This window comes from Saccopteryx bilineata, chromosome 5 (assembly GCF_036850765.1).
Source record: "Saccopteryx bilineata isolate mSacBil1 chromosome 5, mSacBil1_pri_phased_curated, whole genome shotgun sequence".
In the NCBI taxonomy this organism is placed as follows: Eukaryota; Metazoa; Chordata; class Mammalia; order Chiroptera; family Emballonuridae; genus Saccopteryx; species Saccopteryx bilineata.
The window spans coordinates 236,630,651-236,648,684 of record NC_089494.1 but is presented as its reverse complement, the minus strand read 5'-3'; the positions used below and the strand labels follow the sequence as shown (position 1 = coordinate 236,648,684).

General features: G+C 42.4%; 1 protein-coding gene across 11 annotated transcripts in view; it reads right to left on the bottom strand.

The window, feature by feature from the left end:
- Positions 1-18,034, bottom strand: part of RBM47 (RNA binding motif protein 47) — a 174,287-nt gene that overhangs the window by 11,089 nt on the left and 145,164 nt on the right. For 10 of the 11 annotated variants that reach the window (XM_066278911.1, XM_066278916.1, XM_066278909.1 and 7 more), the window contains 2 exons: positions 2,185-3,347; positions 1,242-1,448 (listed from right to left, as the gene is read on the bottom strand). In XM_066278911.1, coding sequence (XP_066135008.1) covers positions 1,242-1,448; positions 2,185-3,316 — 1,339 coding nt within the window. In that variant the 5' untranslated portion in view covers positions 3,317-3,347. The remainder of the gene's footprint in view (positions 1-1,241; positions 1,449-2,184; positions 3,348-18,034) is intronic. The other variant, XM_066278906.1, reaches the window with a different exon arrangement.

Here is an 18,034-nt window from a genome sequence, read left to right as displayed (position 1 = left end):
TGTGCTAAGTAACTCTGATTGTTCTGGTTAACAATCCACTGGAATTTCTACCTCAGGCCCCAGGACACGACTGTGCCCCCTACCCATGGTTTAAGGGTTCTTTTCCCTGGTAAATCTTAAGCTACTGCAACTTGTCAACAGGAGTCCACTTTCCAATCAGTAGAAATGACAGCTCCTGTCTTCAGGCTCCGTTTTATGAAATTACAGAATGACACGGGATCAGTTTTACAATGCTTGTAATTTCAGTGGCATTTATAGGGAGATCCAGTCTGGGGAGTCCGTTAATTGCAGAAATTGCAGATTTTTTTCACAGGAAAAAAACTAACAAAACAACCCACAACAAATCATATCACTGAATTAATTCAAAAGGAAGCTGGCTGGGAAATGCTTTAAGCTCTACGTGGCCTCTGCAAACCTATACCTCAAATGTACAGATTCCCTGACTTTGTTAGCTAGAAGGAGCATACAGTCCTCAACCAGAAGAAAATCAGACTGGCTGAACTTCGAAGAGAGGATTCTCTTAAAGAGCTCTTTAATCCACCCTCAGTGAAACCAGGAAGCGGTCTGGAGGAGGGCCACTCTGATCATGCACAGCTGGATTTTCCGTGGTGGGTGCAAATAGGGAGTTTCTGTGCTATGCTCACACAGTGGTGTTAAATAAAATTCTCTGCAGGTTAGGGTCAGAAAGAGGACCTGTCTCACCAACTGCCACTAACAAAAACTTTCACTGCTTCCTTGTTCCTTTGTTCCTGGTATGTTAAGTCCATGACAAGGAACAAGTAGTGTTATTTGCTCCAGAAGGAAAATTTTCTATAACTCCCAGAATGGCAATAAACTGCATCCTCTGGCTTCTGGTGGCTGGAGTAGAAATCAGCTTGAGTAAAGAACAGACAGTTTGCAGCTGATAGAAGACACAGAAGAGCCTCACGGGTCCAGCCCTGCCTCCCCACCCCACAACTCTGCCTACTCAGTCCCAGATTGAGAACGAAAACCTAACAACTGGTGATACACATTTGAAAACCCCACTATTGGAAAGTTTGACTTGAATGTGGTCAAAGATAGACCACCTTTTTAAGTTCCAGACTAAGAATAGCCAGGAGGCCACATTCTTTGTACAATCTCTGGCTGCCCACCAGAGGAGGAACCCATGTGCAAGAGCCCAAGGGAGGCTTGGGATTACTTCAAAGAGAAGGTTGGGGCTGAGGCTGAATGGACGCATTCTCGCTCTGGTTTATACTGACCTGTACCAGGTTTAATGGCAACTGGATTGACAGTAGAGATTTCCAAATTCGGTACAAGTTCATATCCTTTTTCTTGCTGCTTTCCTTTCCCTTCATGATATCGGCTATATATACCACGGCCAGCAGAATATCCCCCGAGGTAGGAACCCCTGGGCCCTGGGGCTCTGTTGCCAGCTGCACCTCGACCCCGGCCTCTTATGCTGCCTGCTTATAGTAACAACACAAAAAATGATGAGCAACCAACGGTAACAGTACAGGAGACAGACCTTAACTCAAGTTCTTGGCATTGAGGTGTTTGCCCTAAGTCTAAGTTGCAGGGGCTACACCTTTGCTCATCAATGAGCTGGTAAAGATGCTTTACATATTCTATTACAGCCTAGATCTACATCTCTAGTATGTCTCTTTGATGCAAGAGATGAACTCGCAGGGTGAGTTCCCAGGATTCCAACTGCAACTTCAATAAAGAAAAACATCATAGATTGTAAAAAAATAAAAGTTAGAACCAGAAGGGAACTGCTGGTTTAACTTCCTCATTTCATGCGTGAGAAAACAGGCCTAGGGCGGCTGAAGAGACTGACTAAAGTCAGAGCTAGTCAATCCGAGAGCAGGACCCAGAATTCTGGTATTTTGTTTCCCAGTGTAATATTTGATTTTACTGTACCTTAGCCAATGGTTAAAAAACAAACAATAAAAAGCAAACCAACAACATCGTGCCCTCTACTCCCTAGCATTTTAAACCTAAAATTTCACAATTAGGTTTTAATCTAAGTGCCTAAAGAGTAGACCCCAGCAAAGAACAGAATCCAGACTAACACCCAAATGAGGGTGGGTAGAGGGGCCTGTGTCCAACCAATGTACTTATAGCCAGAACACCCCTGACACTGCCCACCTCGCAGACACGGCTCTGGGGGGGGAGCTACCCAGGAGAACAGCCCCCACTAACCTTTCACGAAATAATCCCTGTTGGGCCCGATGAGCGCGTTGTAGGGGTAGCCATAGTAGGCCAACGTGTAGGGGTCGCAAGAGTACACATAGCTGGGCTGCTGCACCGCTGCCGCCTCCGCCACGCCGCCGCCGCCCTTGGCAGCCTTCTGGTAGCGGGAATACTGCTCCTTGTCCACTGGCTTGGCCAGCGTCACCTCGATGCACGAGCCCTCCAGCTCCGTGCCATTGAGGTTGTTCATGGCGTGCACCGCGTCCTCGCGGCTGGCGAAGTGCACAAAGGCGTAGTCGCGGATCTTCTTGACGCGCTCCACACAGCCTGGGTTGTACTGGCCGAAGATTTTCTTGATGGTGTCTTCCGTGGTCTCGATCATGAGGTTCCGCACATAGAGTATCTTCACGGTCTCCATCACATCCTCATCCACGTCGATCTCGGGCTCGGCCCAGTCCACAGCGATCTGGTGGCCCCAGAGCTGGATGCGGCCCGGCATGAGCTTGCGGCGCGCCATGGCCGCGGCGCGGTGGCTCTCGTACTCCACGAAGGCGAAGCCGCGGTTCTTCATCTTGTCGGCGGCGCTGGCATAGACGATCACGTCCAGCACGCCCTCGGTGACCTTGGAGATCTCCTCCAGGATCTCCTCGCGCTTCTTCATCTTGGGGATGCCGCCGATGAACAGGCGGCAGTTGTCGACGCTGCAGCACACGCCGAGCAGGCGGCCGGGGCGGATCTCGTAGTTGTTGAGCTCGCGCACAGCGCGCTTGGCCTCGTTCTTGTGGCAGTACATGACGAAGGCGTAGCCGCGGTTCTTGCCGTCGAAGTCCATCATGAGGCGCAGCTCGTAGATGCGGCCCACGGTCTCGAACACAGGTACCAGCTCGTCCTCGTACACATCACGTGGGATCTTGCCCACAAAGACCTCGCAGCCGCGCTGCGGGTGCGGGCCCTCCCAGCCGGGTGGCGGGCCGCCGTACTTGCGCTGCCCGTTCTCTTGCACCATGCTGTAACCTGTGCGCTCCAGCAACGCCAGCAGCGCCGCCCCGTTGGGCGCGCTGGCCACCCCCTCGGGCATCTTGGCCGAGGACGCGGGGGCTGAGTCGCTGCTCATAGCTGCGGTGGAATCTTCTGCAGTCATAATGTCAAAGGCATCCACGGCTGGTGGAAACCTGGGGGAGGCAGAGGGAGAGTGAGTTGTGGAATCTGCACCAAGTGGAACCAGAACTTGACACCCCACCCAACTCCCCCTTTTTTGGAGACATATCAAGACTCATGCTTAACCATCAAGTGGTTAAATGAGAAATAAGATGGAGAGTGCTCTGGAAATGCAGCAGCTCTAAGAGTCTAAGTTATAAATCAAGTGGTTTTGCACGAAAAACCAGAAGCGACTCAAGGAAAAAATTCAGAATGAATGAGCAAGCACTTCCGCTTCATCAGCTTTGAAGCACAGAGAACCTGCTGTAATTGTCAGAGAAAACCTCACACTCTTGCAGCATATGGCCACATCTTTTGCTTAATTCCTGCACTGTCAACCCAGATCGACTTCCTTTGAGTTATAGCATTTTACCCCCATTTATTTCTTTAGCTGACAAAAGCCTCTTTCTTTGCTTTCTTTTAGGTCTTTTTTCATTTAGGAATGGAAATACAGCAGTGTATTTACATTGTTAAGAAAAACTTGGAGGTGTTATTCAAGGTCAATACAGAGTTGCAGCCTCAGGCTTTTTAGAAGGAAGAAATGGAACATCCTCATTGACCAGGACTTGGCCTAGAAGCAGGGGTAAAGAGCGGCTAATAGATTTTAATGGTGCCATTCAAGCAAAGCTCTTAGTATGAAACATTAATGGATTTCGAATCAGTCCACAAAGGGAGTAAGTTCAACCCCGGGAAACCTGCGAAGCAGCAGCTACCTGGTAAACCACACTACAGTACTGTATTCAGAAGTGTCACATGCACTGTCTTACTTGATCTTAATCGCTTTACATGGTAAGTGATATTATCATTAGTCCCAATTTGTCTGTGGGGAGGTACACTCAGAGAGGTTGAGTAAATTGCCCATTTCACATAGCAAGTGTCAGCTAGTCCTAGGACTGGATTCCAAGTTGTCTGGCTCCAGATTCTTTTTTGTTTATTTAGAAAATTAACTTTAACAACTGTCTCCTTCTAAAGCAGTACCAGACAGCAGACTTCTGTGATGGTGGAAAAGCTGTCTCTAGCCATGTGTGGATACTGAGCACTTGAAATGGGGCTAGCATGACTGACAGAGTTCACCATTTTATTTAATTTGAACTAATTTAGAATTAAATAGTTTATTAATTTAGAATCACATATGACAGTACAGGTATAAACTGGGTCACTCGCTCATACGGCTCTGGGGTCTGTGGAAATGACTTTAAATTATACAGTAAGATTATTACTAGGAGCTGCATACTGTGCTATTGTAATGAAAAGATCTGATTGGCCTTTTGAAAGGTAAAGTTATTTTTTGAATTATTAAAGTATTCAATTAAATCTTAGGGGAAATTAAGAAAAGTAAATAGAAAATTATTCCTAATTCTGCTACTCACTGATAGCCAAAATTAAACTTTCTCATCTTTTTTAAAAATAGGTTTTGGGGGTAGGGGTAGAGCTTGGTTTCTAACAAATTTATAACCTGATGACGTACTTCATTTTATAACCATTCCTCCATGGTTTTAAAACTCTTTGTAAAAATTAAAAAATAAATTTTTTTTTCTATTTGAGAGAGAGAGAGAGAGAGAGAGGAAGAGACAGAGAGAGAGGCATTGTTCCACTTAGTTGTGCACTCACTGATTACTTCCCCTACGTGCCCTGACCCAGGCTCCAACTGGCAACCTTGGGATCAAGCCAGCGACCCCGGACATGAGCCAGCAACCCCAGGACGGAGCCACTGACCTCAGTGCCCCAGGAGAACGCTCTATCCACTGTACCACTGGGCCAGGGCTGTAAAAACATAAAAATGAATGGCTGCTAAGGTTTTATTATTTAATTAGAACCGAAAGCATCATTTTTTTAAAAAAAATTTATTACTAGGAATTGTATACAAGAGTATTAAGGGACATTTGAAGGATAATTAAATCCATCTAAAGGAAAAATAAATTATAATGACAACAGGAATCTGAGATATTTGCCAGTTGGCCAAAGCAATACTTCTCTGGTTTATTTGCTTGTAACATCAAGATGCAGTACATTTTAGTGGGGAAGTGTAGCCTCTGGAGCCAGACTGCATGGCTGTGTGTGAATCCTAGCTCTAATGCTTCCTAGTTGTATGACCTGGAGCAAGGATACTTAGCTGTTCCATGCTTCAGTTTCTTCATCTATAAAATGGGAATGCTGATAATGGTATAAATAAGTTTAGAGGCGTGACTTTGTTATCTTTGAGCCAAACTTCTGGGTAAAACCTTAGACCATTTCTCTCAGTTTTAGAGCAATTTTATATTTTCTCAGTTCTTGAACAACATCTGTCTGATATGGCTTCTATTCTTACTTTCTTATTTTCTTTGCTTTTCAAGTGCTTGAGAGCTAGTTTGACAATATATCCAGTTATCATGAAGGTTAATTTTCAGTATACATTTGAAAATGAATATGTAGTTTCAAGTTGAAACAAAAATTTCAATTTGAATATAAAGATCTTTTCCTCTTTTCAAATGGAAGATAAATAACATATTTTTAAGACAATTTGTAGGCCTGGCCAGTGGCACAGTGGATAGAGCATTGTCCTTGAGTGCCCAGGTCATGGGTTCAATTCCTGGGTCACATGTTTGAGTCCTAGTCAGGGCACATACGAGAAGCAAATTATAAATACTATATTTTAGTCTTGTATATTTCCAATGCCAGGAGTTGTTATTTATTAATCTTATTGTTTACACATTTTTAGAAGTCATCTCACATAATTTTGGAGCTAGAAGAGGCATAAGTGCATACACACACACACACACACACACAAATCTAATTTGTACCAGATGTTAATTAATGTAGTATTTAAACTGTATATTATAGTAACTACAAACACTGACATAAAAAATGAGGACCACAAAGAGATACCACTTCACACCCATTGGCATGGCTCTTATATGTGTTGGCAAGCATGTGGAAAAGTTGGAACGCTTGCACATGGCTGGTGAGAATGTAGAATGGTGCAGCGGCTGTGGAAAAAAGTATGATGGGTGACCAAAAACTTAAACATAGAATTAAACATATGATCTATCAATTCCACTCGGTATATACCCAAAAGAATTGAAAACTGCGTTTCAAACAGATATTTGTACTGTACCGATTTGTATAGATATTTGTACTGTAGTGATCCTAACAGTATTATACACAACAGCCAGAAGGTGGAAACAAGCCAAATGGCCACTACCAAACGGAAGGGTAAATAAAATGTGGTATACATACACAATGGGATCTTGTTAAGCCTTAAAAAGGAAGGAAATTCTGACCCATGCTACAACATGGATGAACCATGAAGACATAATGCTAAGTGAAATATGCCAAACACAAAAGTACAGATATTGTATGATTCCTCTCACAGGAAATACCAGAACAGTCAAATTCAGAGCGAGAGAAAGTAGAACGGTGGTTGTCAGGAGTTGGGGAGAAGGAGAACGGGGAATTAGTATTTACTGAGGGTGTCAGGGATCATGGGAACAACAATATCAATGTACTTACTGCCACTGAACTGTACACTTTGAAGCAATGGTTAAAATGGTCAATTGTGTTATATATATATATATATATTATATATATATATATTACCACAATTTAAAAAACTAAAACAAAAAAACAAAAGTGATAAGGTTCAGAGATGAAAAATAAGAGTCCATAAAATAAGAATTTCATTGAAAGCGATTACAGTACATTGAGTCAGTTTAACAAATTCAAGAAAATTTTATGGTGTACAAACTCTATTCTCTTTATCTTCATGGCTAACATAACAGCTGAAAAATTATACGGTGTGCTGCACAATAAATTTGAGCCCAAAGGCCCAAATACATAAAAGATAAGTTATTTAATGCCTTAAAAGGGGGAACTATGTAAGCTGTATAGTTGTATACATGATCTTTCTTTTAGAGATGTAACAGAATGTGTAAATTACTACAATTAGACATGCTTTACACCAGGTCTTAGCCACCTATGGCCATGGGCCAAATACAGCCCACCGCTTGTTTTTGTAAATAAAGTTTTGTTGGGGAACACAGCCATACCCCTTTATAAAAAAAATAAATCATCTATAGCTGCTTTTGCACTGTAATGGTAGAGTTGAATAGTTCAGACAGAGACTGTATGGTCTGCAAAGTTTAAAATAATTATTATCTGTCTGGGTATAGATAAGCCTGCCAACCTCTATACTAGGAGATGCGCAGAGAACATCATTGAAGATAAAGAATGCAGATTCCTATTGTTAAGTATCACAGTTACTTTTCCCTCTGTTTCCAATGCTCAGCAATGATTTAATTTCAGGAGCAAAATTTAAATTCTACCATATTTTAAAGACAGACTTCTTGACCTGCCTTTGTCCCTCATACTAAACTGTTTTCCACTGAAGTGCATGGTCCAATTTATGGTGCCTGCAAGAAAAGATATCTGGTCAAGGTTGTTGACTCAGCTCCTAACACATATGTAAACAACAATTTCTTAAGATTTCAAAAGAGACACAAATAGAAGGGTTTGTGTCCCTTTAGTCGTTTATTCAACAAATATTTGTGAACACCTACTGTGTGCCAGGCACTGTTACATCTTGTCCTCATGGAGTTTTCTTCCGAGATAACGGAACTAAAGAATTATGCTTCACATACAAAAGAGTTAAGAACGAAGGCATTTTGTACTCATGCTCAATGACCAGAGATCGCTTAAAAAGAGTTGTACCTCAATATAGTAATAGTTTGTTTGTTTGTTTGTTTTTTACAGAGATAGAGAGAGAGTCAGAGAGAGGGATAGATAGGGACAGACAGGAACGGAAAGAGATGAGAAGCATCAGGCATCAGTCTTTCATTGCGACACCTTAGTTGCTCATTGATTGCTTTCTCATATGTGCCTTGACCGCGGGCCTTCAGCAGACCGAGTAACCCCTTGCTCGAGCCAGCGACCTTGGGTCCAAGCTGGTGAGCTTTGCTCAAACCAGATGAGCCCGTGCTCAAGCTGGTGACCTCGGGGTCTCGAACCTGGGTCCTCCGCATCCCAGTCCGACACTCTATCCACTGCGCCACCGCCTGGTCAGGCTAGTTTGTTTCTTATAGACTTTTGTTCCTCAAGCTAAATCCCAGCCACCATCAAAGTTATGCTTTAAAAACCTTCTGTAAAAAGGTTTAAATATGAGTTTAAATGTGCGTGTGTGTGTGTGTATGTGTGTGTGTGTGTGTGTGTTTGGAGAGGGGTGACTGAGGAATAATGAGAAACACTATCTTTAAAAAAAATTGGCCCTGGTTGGTTTGCTCAGCGGTAGAGTGTTAGCCCGGCATGTGAAAGTCCTGGGTTTGATTCCCAGCCAGGGCACACAGGAGAAGCACCCATCTGCTTCTCTACCCTTCCCCCTCTCCTTTCTCTCTATCTCTCTCTTCCCTCTCCACAGCCAAGGCTCTATTGGAGCAAAGTTGCCCGGGAGCGGAGGATGGCTCCATGGCCTCCGCCTCAGGCACTAGAATGGCTCTGACTGCAGGGGAGCAATGCCCCAGAGGGGCCGAGCATCACCCCCTAATGGGTATGCTGGGTGGATCCCGGTGAGGCAGGGTGTCTGTGGGAGTCTGTCTGTCTGCCTCTCCCCCACCCCCACCCCAATTCTCACTTCAGAAAAATTAAAAAAAAAAAGATTATGAGAAAATTTTTTTTTATTATTTATTGATTTTACAGAGAGAGGTAGGGAGAAAAAGAGAGAGATCTGTTTCTGTATGTACCTTGACCAGGTATCAAACCAGAAATCTTTGTTTATCAGGACAACGCTCTAATCAACTAAGCTATCTCCCCAGGGCAAGAAATACTATCTTCTGAATGACAGTAGACTCCTTGGGGTAGAGGTGTGGACATATGAATAATAAGCAGACATCATAAGGTGAATCTTGCATGTGAATAATAATTTTAGAAATCTGGATAAATGGCACAGAATCACCTAGTTTCTTCCAGTCAGCATACAACAATTTTAAAGTGGAATGGATAGTCTGATTTCGGTTGCCTGGCCCACTGAATAAATACACAGTCTCTGGAATCAGAGGCCTGGTTCCAAACCTTGGCTCCCCTGCTTTACTAGCTGTGAATCTGGGGGAAAGTCATTTAACTACTTTAAGCCTCAATATTCTCATCTTTAAAATGATGACAAGAATAGCTAACGTTTATCGAATGCCTATGATGTGCCAGGCGGTGTGCTAAGCTCTTTAGGTGTATTTAATTCACTTCAGTCCTCTCAATGTCTGTCTGGGATGTTAGGCTCTCTACCTTATAGGAAAACTGAGGCACAGAGAGATTAAGTAGATTTCAGTCCGTAAGCATCAGAGCTGGCATTTGAACCCTGATGGTTTGGCTTAAGTCTGTTCCAGCTGCTCCCTGGTGGTGCTTCTCATAGGGCGGTGGTGAGGAGCACAGGAATGACCCACCAGAAGCTCCTGGTGTAGAACCTAACACGACGTGCACAAGAAATCTTAGCATAAGCAATTTGAATTAAACTAAGCTAAAAAATAAAGGAAAAAGAAAAAAGATATTGGAACTTGTAAGAGTCTTGCCTCTATGTAGGATTCTTCTGTTTACCGGGAAACAGGCAAGAGGTTATTTTAGTCAGCTTTGACCCAGCCAGTGTGAGAAGCCTGGCCTGTGAGTTCTGGTCTAGACTGGTGTGCCAGAGCCGCCCAGGCTCCACTCCAGCAGGTAAACTGGCCGGCAGCGTGGTTCTCCGCTGGTGATGAGGCTCGGACATCGAAGTGTAAGCCTGTTTCTTATCTAACCCTTGGCCACAGCAGTTTGCGAAGGCTCTTCCAGAATGAACCTGAAGGGACTTGCTGAATTGGATGCAAAAGGTCCAATCAATCATCCCATGGAAGCCAAATCCCCTCAGGCAGGACCCTCCCAACCTACAGCCATTCTCACACACACTGAAAATGCACTAGTGTGCACCAAAGGCTCTGGCATTCAACAACCACGGCAATACATTTGATACAGATCACGCACAGTTGGCATATTAAACAAACAGAGAAACATAGCCCTCCAAATCGGGCTATTATTATTCTGAACTATTTAGCTAAGAGTTTTGTTGTGTTTCAGGTCGAGTTTGAGCTTGTCAGGGTAAAATAAAATTTCAGGGGTAACTCAGACTTAAAGCAAAAATCATCAAGGTTTTGAATTCCTTTCTTAGTGCTAAGGTACTGCAAGTAGGATTTTAAATTGGAACTGGGATGTTTTAGAGGGCAGTGGATACCATTGTACTGAGAAATATTTCTACCAACCAGTCATGACCTAGAATCCAAATCAGGCATGCATTTTACTCTAGAATTATCCAAACTACTGATTAACTGTAGTTCACTCCTTTAAGTGTGTGTGTGTGTGTGTGTGAGAGAGAGAGAGAGAGAGAGAGAAAGAAAGAAATTAATATGCAATTTGGAATTCTTGGGAGAGTTTTATTTGCTGACCAACGAATACATCGTAATATAAAGATATATTCAGTAGGGAGTAGTATATAAATTCCAGTACTAGCTGGAATTTAATTGAATGGAAGGTTTTAAAATGTGTTTGTTCAAGAGGTAATTCTAGCTCTGTTTGTGATTAGATTTCTATTTTGATGTCCTTTATTCATACCATAAAATTTTTGTCTTTCTTAACAGTCACTTCCTAGCCATGACCGGCCATACACAATGTACGGATATGATAGAATACATACTGTACTGGTTAAAAGCAAAGAGTTTGGGTAAAAAAAACCATAAATTCAGATCATGACTGTGCCACTTACTGTCCCTGTCATACAAGGTAAATCACCTTAGTTCCAACTCCACATCTCAAAAATGGTCCTGGTAATCGTACCCATTTCATTTGATGGGTTTCGGGAATAAAAGACATTTAACAGCACAAGTTGGGGGGTGGGTGGGGATTGAAGACCAGCTCCTGCAAAAAGTTTCCAAGATTCGGCCTCACCCTGAGCGGTTATCTGACTGCCTTGTGCCAAGCTGCCAGCACCCATTAGAGTAAACAGCGGGAGAGCACTCCCGGCAGCAGCAGGCAGGCCCCGGGCAGCGGGAGGCGTCTGTAACCTCACAGGCTGGAAGGGGAAAGGAGTTCTGCTCAACATGAAGGCAGAATATTTAAAATTCACCAGGGGGCCCAAACAATAAGCTGATGAAGACTGAAGTTCAGCCCCCCCCCCCCCCCCCCCCCCCCCCCCCCCCCCCCGGTAAGCTGGGAAACCTTATTTTATTTGAAGGTCTGGCCCTTGGGACACACAAAATCTTCTCATGACTCTTTTATTTAGGTACAGTCCCAAGAGGATAAAGAGGAATAATGACATTCTAGGTCACAGCTTCTCTCCACTAGGCTACTGGGAGAAGAGTCACTTCATACTAGGTCTTCCCCCACCCCCCACTGCCTTAGAGAAAGTACGCAAAGGGGGAGAAAGAGAGAGAAGCATCAACTCGTTGTTCCACTGAAGTTGTCTCAGTTGGTTCTGCACTCGCTGGTTGTTTCTCATATGTGCCCTGACCAGAGATCAACCCTGCGACCTCGGGGGTGCCGGGACAATGCTCTACCCACTGAGCAACCTGGCCAGGGCCCGTACTGGGTCTTAAACTGCGCTGATGCCTGTACAGATTTCATTACGGCAAAGCACATCATTCAATGAATCGCTGTGTTTGATACACAGATTCAGAGCCAAGGGCCTCACTTCTCCCAGGCGTTTCTATCAACACATCCCTGAAAACGAGGCATTTTACTGTGGGTTCCCAGGGATCAAGTCTCCTGCCCGAAGGGGGAGCGGACTGACTAAAGGTGTTTGGCAGCACACCAGTACCCAGTTAAGAATCTGTTATCTTGTTTCCTTTAAGTGAGCATTACACACTTACACTTTCTTCTCAACAGGCTGATGGGGTAATGCTGAAAATAATGAAACCCATAAATTCAACACACATCTGCCTCCTAGATGAACGCTTCCCCAAACTCTGAACAAGCAGGAGGAGGAACTTCTAGACTCAACCCTTATTTTGGCTCCTTTGACCTAATCCTTTGATGATCTGGCAAGAAACAGAAAGGCTGACCAGCACAAAGGTATCAGAAAGGAGAAGGAAGACATGAAGCAGCAATGGCTTATGTAATAGTAGCTTAAGTTTGTTTATACAGTGTTTTGCAATTTATAAAATTATTCCACATACATCTAATTTCATAAAATCCTATAATTTGAGCTGCAAATGGACCTTAGGTATCATTTCATCCAGGGTTTCTCAAGTTCATTCCCTATCGACATTTTGGGTGTGATAATTCTATGTTGTGTGTGTGAGGGGGGGGCTCTCCTGTGCACTGTAGCATCCCTCCCTGCCCTCTACCCAGAGGGCCCCCCACCCCCCGTTTTGACAACCAAAAATTGTTCACTGTTGAGAATTCCTAATCAAGACTTGGAGCTATAAACTATAAGCAGATTTTATACTTACACATGACAGATACTAAAGTAAATAGTAAACAAAGTTGTTATTTTGTAACTCTCCACCCCCCAGCATGGGCTCAATGTCTTGACCTGCTATTACTGACTATTACTGTCAAGGTCATCAAGGCAGAACTGTATAACACTTTTCAAAGGCCCAAGGTAGTGTCTCTATGATGCCACACTACTAATTTAATTTGGTTGAAAAATCTATCAATTTGATTTTTCAGACCAAACAACTAAACCAAACCAAAGCTCCATCAAACTGATTCTGGTGTCAAATTGATTTGTCATCACAGACAAGTTGACAAGCCTGAGTCAGACACACAGCATTTTTTAAATCAGGCTAAGGATCTGCCAGGCTGTATACGTGCCTCATTTAAATTCAGGCCCTTTGCTTCGTGGGCACGTTGAAACTGCTGACAATCTGGTTTTAAGGTCTTGGACTTCACTCAAATGTCCTTGCTGGTTTCTTCAATAATGTAGAAAGCTTTCCTTAAGATTCAGAGGGGTTTTGTGTGTTTTTTTAGTTATACTATGAGCAATCACTAAAACTGTGCTCCTAGTCAATTTACTGGTACTAAAACCAACCTTCTTACCCCCCGAGGCAAAATGATTTCATAGGATAAACAAACAATATGTGTGTACGTGTTCATTCATTCACTCATTCATTCAAACACTGCTTGAACATTTGCTGTATGCCAGGCCATACTAGGGGCTTGGGGATACAATGGAGACTATGGAACAGTCCTTGGGGCTCCTAGTCTACCAAGGGTGGACGAAGAAGGAGGGAGAAGGCAGGGGAGCAGAGGGACCACCATGAACAAGGGCAGCCACATAAGGTTATTCAAACCCAGGAGGTAACATATGTTCTTTTAACAAACATTTTATTGAGTGCCAAAGCTACAACTTAGCACTTAGGTCTAAGTGGCTTAGTCAAGTATACAAGCAACAATGGACTACAGGTCAAAACAGAACCCAAGGAGTGACTCAGCTACCCTAGGTGGACAAGGACTCGTGCCTTGTTTTATTATGCTTAGAGATGGCAAATCTGCAAGAACAGAGCTCTCCCGATCCCCCCACACTTCAGAACTCATCATGTTCTGTGTCACATTATCGCAAATATAATGCATAAGCAGTGATGCTGTAATAGAATGAATTGATTAAATCATGACTATCAAAACCCATTTGATCAAGCATCGTCATGAACGGGATGCTGCTGATGCCGTGGTTCAGCGCAGAGAGGTGGTTTGAGAGGAGGACACGGTCCCACAGCGTATCGTACTTCTGGAAAAGCATGCACTGTGTCTCACTCCTACGCTGAAAAGAAAGCAGCACTAGGATATGGAAGAGTCCATTGCAGTCCTCCCTGGCGGGAAGGAGAAGGACTAGAGATAATCTCTCAAGAGTTCCCTTACCCTTCCAGTTCAAAGACTCTTGAGTTAATGCTAACTACCATTTTAATACATTATTATATGTATAAAACATCTTAAAGAAGTTATTTGATTTTTAAGATATCCCTATAAAGTACAGTTTAAAGTGTGGATTCCAGAGCAGGGGATCAGCTAACTGCAGCCAGGGGGTCAGATTCAATCCTCTGGGTATTCTTATCAAGCTATATTGGAACACAACCATGCCCCTTTGTTTACATATCGTCTATGGTGGCTTTCATCCTACAATGGCAGAGTTGAGTTGCTGCAGCAGAGACAGGGTGGCCTGCAAAACCTAAAACATTTACTGTCTGGCCCTTGACAGCAAAAGACCCATGCTCTGGGTTCAGATTTCCTGGGTTTAAGCCCCAGCTTTTCAACTGCGTAGCTGTATGATGTTGGTAAATTACTTATAGCCGTAGTTCCTCCTCCTCCTTGTCTGCAACATGAGAATGGTGGTATAATAATCACTATGTGAAGACATCACTGTGAGAAATAAATGAGATAGTATATGCCAAGAGCTTAGAACAAAACTGAGTGCAGCAGGTCCTCGAATAACATCGTTTTGCTCAGTGCTGTTCTGTTACTATGTTGATGAGATGGGTAGGAGCTTAGTTCTTGCTTATATCAATTAGCCTATGTAAAGTTGGTTTTGTTATACATTGTTTTGCTTAAAATCACGGAATCTATGGACGATGTTAAGTGAGGACTTAGTATATATATAGTGCGGGCTGGATAAATGTTAGCTATTATTGCCCCTTTTTAAAGATCAGAAGCTTGAGGCTCAGAGAGATCAAATAATGTGTCCAAGATCCCTTAGAATTGAAACTGAGCCGACCACAAAGCTGAAGCTCTTTCTACCATGATATTTTGCCTTTGCTGTTTCTTAGTGATGACAGGGTTAGCTAGAGCCAGTGCTGACAGAAAGAAACCAATAGCAGTGAGAAATGGACACTGGCTGACACAACGGAAGGGAACGCAAGCACAGATCTACAGTCAAGTTGATGGAAAACCGTTCTGTTCTAAGATATGCCTCACTATACCACCCACCCCTCTTCCAAGCTTTCCGAGAGTTCTGCACACTGTTCCGTAACCCGTTTCTGGCCTTCTATAAAGTAGTGAACATGGTCAAATTACATTTTGCCCTGGCCGGTTGGCTCAGCGGTAGAGCATCGGCCTGGCGTGTGGGGGACCCGGGTTTGATTCCCGGCCACGGCACATAGGAGAAGCGCCCATTTGCTTCTCCACCCCCGCCCCCTCCTTCTTCTCTGTCTCTCTCTTCCCCTCCCGCAGCCAAGGCTCCATTGGAGCAAAGATGGCCCGGGCGCTGGGGATGGCTCCTTGGCCTCTGCCCCAGGCGCTAGAGTGGCTCTGGTCGCAGCAGAGCGACGCCCCGAAGGGGCAGAGCATCGCCCCCTGGTGGGCAGAGCATCGCCCCTGGTGGGCGTGCCAGGTGGATCCCGGTCGGGCACATGCGGGAGTCTGTCTGTCTCTCCCCGTTTTCAGCTTCAGAAAAAACAAACAAACATTTTTTAGACTTAAAAATTTATTGCATTAAATTCTTAAATGGAAATATTTAAAGATTAGAATTCACATAATCTAAATGTTTAAAAGTGAGAATTGGGACTACAGTGAGGAAGTGGGGATTCTGGAGCCAGACCGCCCGCCTTCATAGACTGGCTTCCCCACCTGAGAAACAAGCGCCAACACACAAGTCACTTAATCTCTCTGAGCCTCAGTTTCACCATCTATAAAATGGTGATGATGCATCTCACAATGTGAGGATTAAACGCGATCATACATATAAGGCACTTAGAAAAGTACTTGGCTATACAGTAAATGCTCAAATCTCATGATCATCATCATCTCAGTTGGTCAAAACTGTAGATGTTTTTCAAGGATCTTCTCTTTGTAGAGAACTATATGGTCACAGTTTAGAATCACAAATTTTCTACCTGACAACATAATTTCAACAGTTAAAGAATCTTAGGGAATTTACTTCCAAAAAGGTGTGGATGAACTGGAAGGGAATTTATATAGCCATTACTTTCTATATTTCTATGGAAAAGCTCTTTAAGACACTGTACATGTGAAATGTGTGATTATGATGATGCATTTTAAAACTAATGCTCATACAAAAGGCAAACACTATGTTCTTTTTGATATTTGTCCAATTGTGTATTATATTTTTTATACTACTTGGTAGACCTACACTGAGGTTTTGTTCCTACTCATTGAATGTAGTGGGTCCTAAATATTGTTTATTAACTATGAGATATTAAAATCACCAATAAAGGTTTAAGAAAGAAATCTGAGCATAAAATTCTCAGAAAAATTGAGTCAGCATTTGAATATATGAACTGGCAGTTTCATGGATGATTATTTTTATCATAAAAATATTCTTTAATTTGTAAAGAGATTCATAATAGAATCCCTTTAGATAGGAAGTCCTCCATGTCATTTAGAATATACAAGTCTATCTATCTATCTATCTATCTATCTATCTATCTATCTATCTTCTATCTTTCCTGTATAAATTTTCCCTGTGTATCTACATATATATACCTACAATACTATGCAAAAGTATCAGTCCCATTTTCTTGATGGAGAAACTGAGAAAAGGGTGATCGTGTGCATAGCTCAAAACACAACTAGAAAATGGTAAATTTGGGATTATAATTTAACAAAGAAACCTTATCTTTGGGGTGATAGTCTAGAGGTTAACTTCTGTGTGACAGTATAGTCTGCTTATATTTCAAACCAAATCTACATAGCCCATATACAGTAGAGATCCACATATAAATAGCTTTTTAAAATTTCTAAAATTTGTGTATAAAGGGTATTTTTCATTTGTTTGGTTTCTTAAATTTATGTCAAAACAGATTTAAAAAGTGAGCTTTCCCAAATATGTCTTTATGATGTGTAAATGCTATTCTTCCCAATTTCAAACTAAATTAGTAGTTTGCAAGTAGTAGTCACGTAGTATTAGTATGGTCTATTATTACTGTGTCATATTATACAGGAGTACATGCTCCACAGGACATGTTTCTTTATTACCTTCTGGCGGTATGTCAACTAGTAGTAGACAAGACTACCATAGGGCTCTTTGTAAGAAAATGACAAATTGCCTGCTCTAAAACAAAGGCTCTGAAATAGTGACACAGTCAAACATTAGCTTCAGCTTTAGGTGTGACCTTCTGATTTTATTTGGTTAACATTAGTCATTTCAGTTGTGACTGTGCAACAATATCTGCTACCATAGAAAAACCAGATCCTATTTAACATGAACATCCTTGTACAGTATTTCATTGACCTCAAGGCAATAGTTACTATGAAATAGCATTTGGCCAGGAATACTCTCAATATTTAATTAGTCATGGGTTACTCTCTTCTGTAAATGTGTAAGTTGAATAGGGGGCATTCTTGAAGTTAAAAGTATTTTCAAATAGCACAATATTTTACGACAATATGACGATAATAGGCTCTTTACGAGAAAAAAATATATAAAAGGAAGTGAACTTTCTAGTGGGAGATAAAGATATGATTAAAATGCAACTTGAAACTAATCCAGAATATATATTTTCTTATTATTCATTAAATGTTTAAATGTTATTCTCCCTTTACCTAGCTTTCTAGCTTTCTTCCCTGGTGATACTTGGACACTTTTTTTTTTTTGGTATCTAGTGAGAAACAAATGAATAGGTAGATTCTTCTAGCAAAAGGATGGCTAAGGTTAAACCCTATTACAACAATAGCTTAATTCTTAATTATAAAAACAGGGTAAAGAATGATGGAAGACCATGAATTCATT